Source organism: Suricata suricatta, chromosome 12, assembly GCF_006229205.1.
Source record: "Suricata suricatta isolate VVHF042 chromosome 12, meerkat_22Aug2017_6uvM2_HiC, whole genome shotgun sequence".
Taxonomy (NCBI): Eukaryota; Metazoa; Chordata; class Mammalia; order Carnivora; family Herpestidae; genus Suricata; species Suricata suricatta.
The window spans coordinates 4,569,231-4,570,990 of record NC_043711.1 but is presented as its reverse complement, the minus strand read 5'-3'; the positions used below and the strand labels follow the sequence as shown (position 1 = coordinate 4,570,990).

The following is a 1,760-nucleotide window of genomic DNA, read 5'->3' as shown; positions in this document are numbered from 1 at the left end:
ATGTCTGCCTGTGACCCTGCATGCATCTGCTTGAGGACGCCATATGCCCAAGTGCGCTTGCAGGTGAGGCTGCCCCACAGCCACCCTTGCCATTACCCCCACCATGCTTCCCCTCCTCCCCCCGTCAGTGTACAAGACCAGGCTTCTCAGGAAGGAGCCGTCAGATGACTTTGACGATTACATAATGGTCATCGAGCAGGTCATCAAATCAGGTGAGCCCTGCAGTCTGTCTTCTGTCGTCCACTTCCTTCTTGCTGGGTCCCTCCCCTGCCCGATTCAGCATCCCTGTCCCTCCCTCCCGTCCAGGCTCTGATGAGGTGCAGGCTGGACAGGAGCGCAGGTTCATCAGCCACATCAAGTGCAGAGAGGCCCTGAGGCTGCAGGAGGGGAAACACTACCTCATATGGGGCATCTCTACCAACCTGTGGGGAGAGAAACCCAAGTGAGTGCCAGCTCTGTGCATGCCCCCCACGGTGGGTCACCCCATCCCATGCTTCCCCTGCCCTGCTCCTCACCTGCCGCCCTCTCTCCAGCATCAGCTACATCATTGGGAAAGACACCTGGGTAGAGTTGTGGCCAGAGCTTGATGAATGCCAGGATGAGGAGAATGAGAAGCAGTGCCAAGAACTGGCTGACTTCACTGAGAACATGGTTGTCTTCGGCTGTCCCAACTGACCCCTCCCCATAACCCCCACAATAAAGCTTTACTTAGAGTTCATGTGTCTCTAAAATTTGGAAGGTCTTGGAGAGGGAAGAGGCCACTGTGATGCCCTGCTTCCCCCTCTGCAACTTGGCTCCATCCTCAGGAAACCCTCCCAGATGCCCACTCCTTCCTTCCTGTGGACCACCTGCAAGTTTGCTTCCTCCCCCAGGGAGCACATGCCCCTGCACCTGCACTGAACCTGCATGTAGTCTGAAGTGAGGCTGCATCTTCCCCCGAGTGCTCACATACTTGCTTTCTTACCACCTTCATCCTCACCTGTGTGTTCTCTGCTTCTTCATCTGGGTCCTCACCAGGACCTTTACCTACATCCTTCTCTGATCCACTGTGTTGGTACCAGCATCCTCACATGCTTTACCTTACCCCACCAGCATCATTACCCATGAGGGCTCCACGGTCCTCCCCTCCTCACCATCATAGCCACTAGGATCCTCCCCTCCTCACCTTCCTCCCCACTTGGATCCTGCACCTCCTCGCCTTCATCCCCACCTGGACCCTCCCACATCCTCACCTTCATCCCCACCTGTATTTTCCTCCTTCTCAGCTTCTTCGTCACCAGAAACCCCCTATTCCTCACCTTCATCCCCACCTTGATCCTCCTCTCCTTCCCTTCGTCCCCATTGAAATCCCCCACCTCCTAACCTTAATGCGCTCCTGGATCCTTCCATCCTCACCTTCATCCCCATCTGGATCCTCCCCTCTTAACCTTCATCCCCACCTGGATCCTCCAACCTCCTCACCTTCATCTGCACCTGAAACCACCCACATCCTCACCTTCATCCCCACCTGTATTCCCCTTTTTCTCAGCTTCTTCATCACCAAAACCCTCTTACTTCTCACCTTTATCCCCACCTTGATATTCCCCTCCTCTTTATCCCCACCTGGATCCTCTGTGCCCTCACCTTCATCCCCACCAGAATCCCCCAATTTCTCACCTTCATCCACACCTGGATCTTCCATTCCTCTACTTCATTCCCACCTGGATCTCCCCTCCTCACCTTCATCCCCAAATGGATCCTCCCCTCCTCACCTTCATCCG

General features: G+C 55.2%; 1 protein-coding gene across 1 annotated transcript in view; it reads left to right on the top strand.

Moving 5' to 3' along the window:
- The window catches only part of LOC115273442 (complement C3 alpha chain-like), a 12,337-nt gene extending 11,619 nt beyond the window's left edge, over positions 1-718 (top strand). Inside the window, exons 15-17 of the mRNA XM_029916483.1 lie at positions 69-212; positions 307-442; positions 534-718. Of these exons, the coding sequence (XP_029772343.1) occupies positions 69-212; positions 307-442; positions 534-675 (422 nt within the window). The 3' untranslated portion in view covers positions 676-718. The remainder of the gene's footprint in view (positions 1-68; positions 213-306; positions 443-533) is intronic.
- Positions 719-1,760: the final 1,042 nt, after the last annotated feature.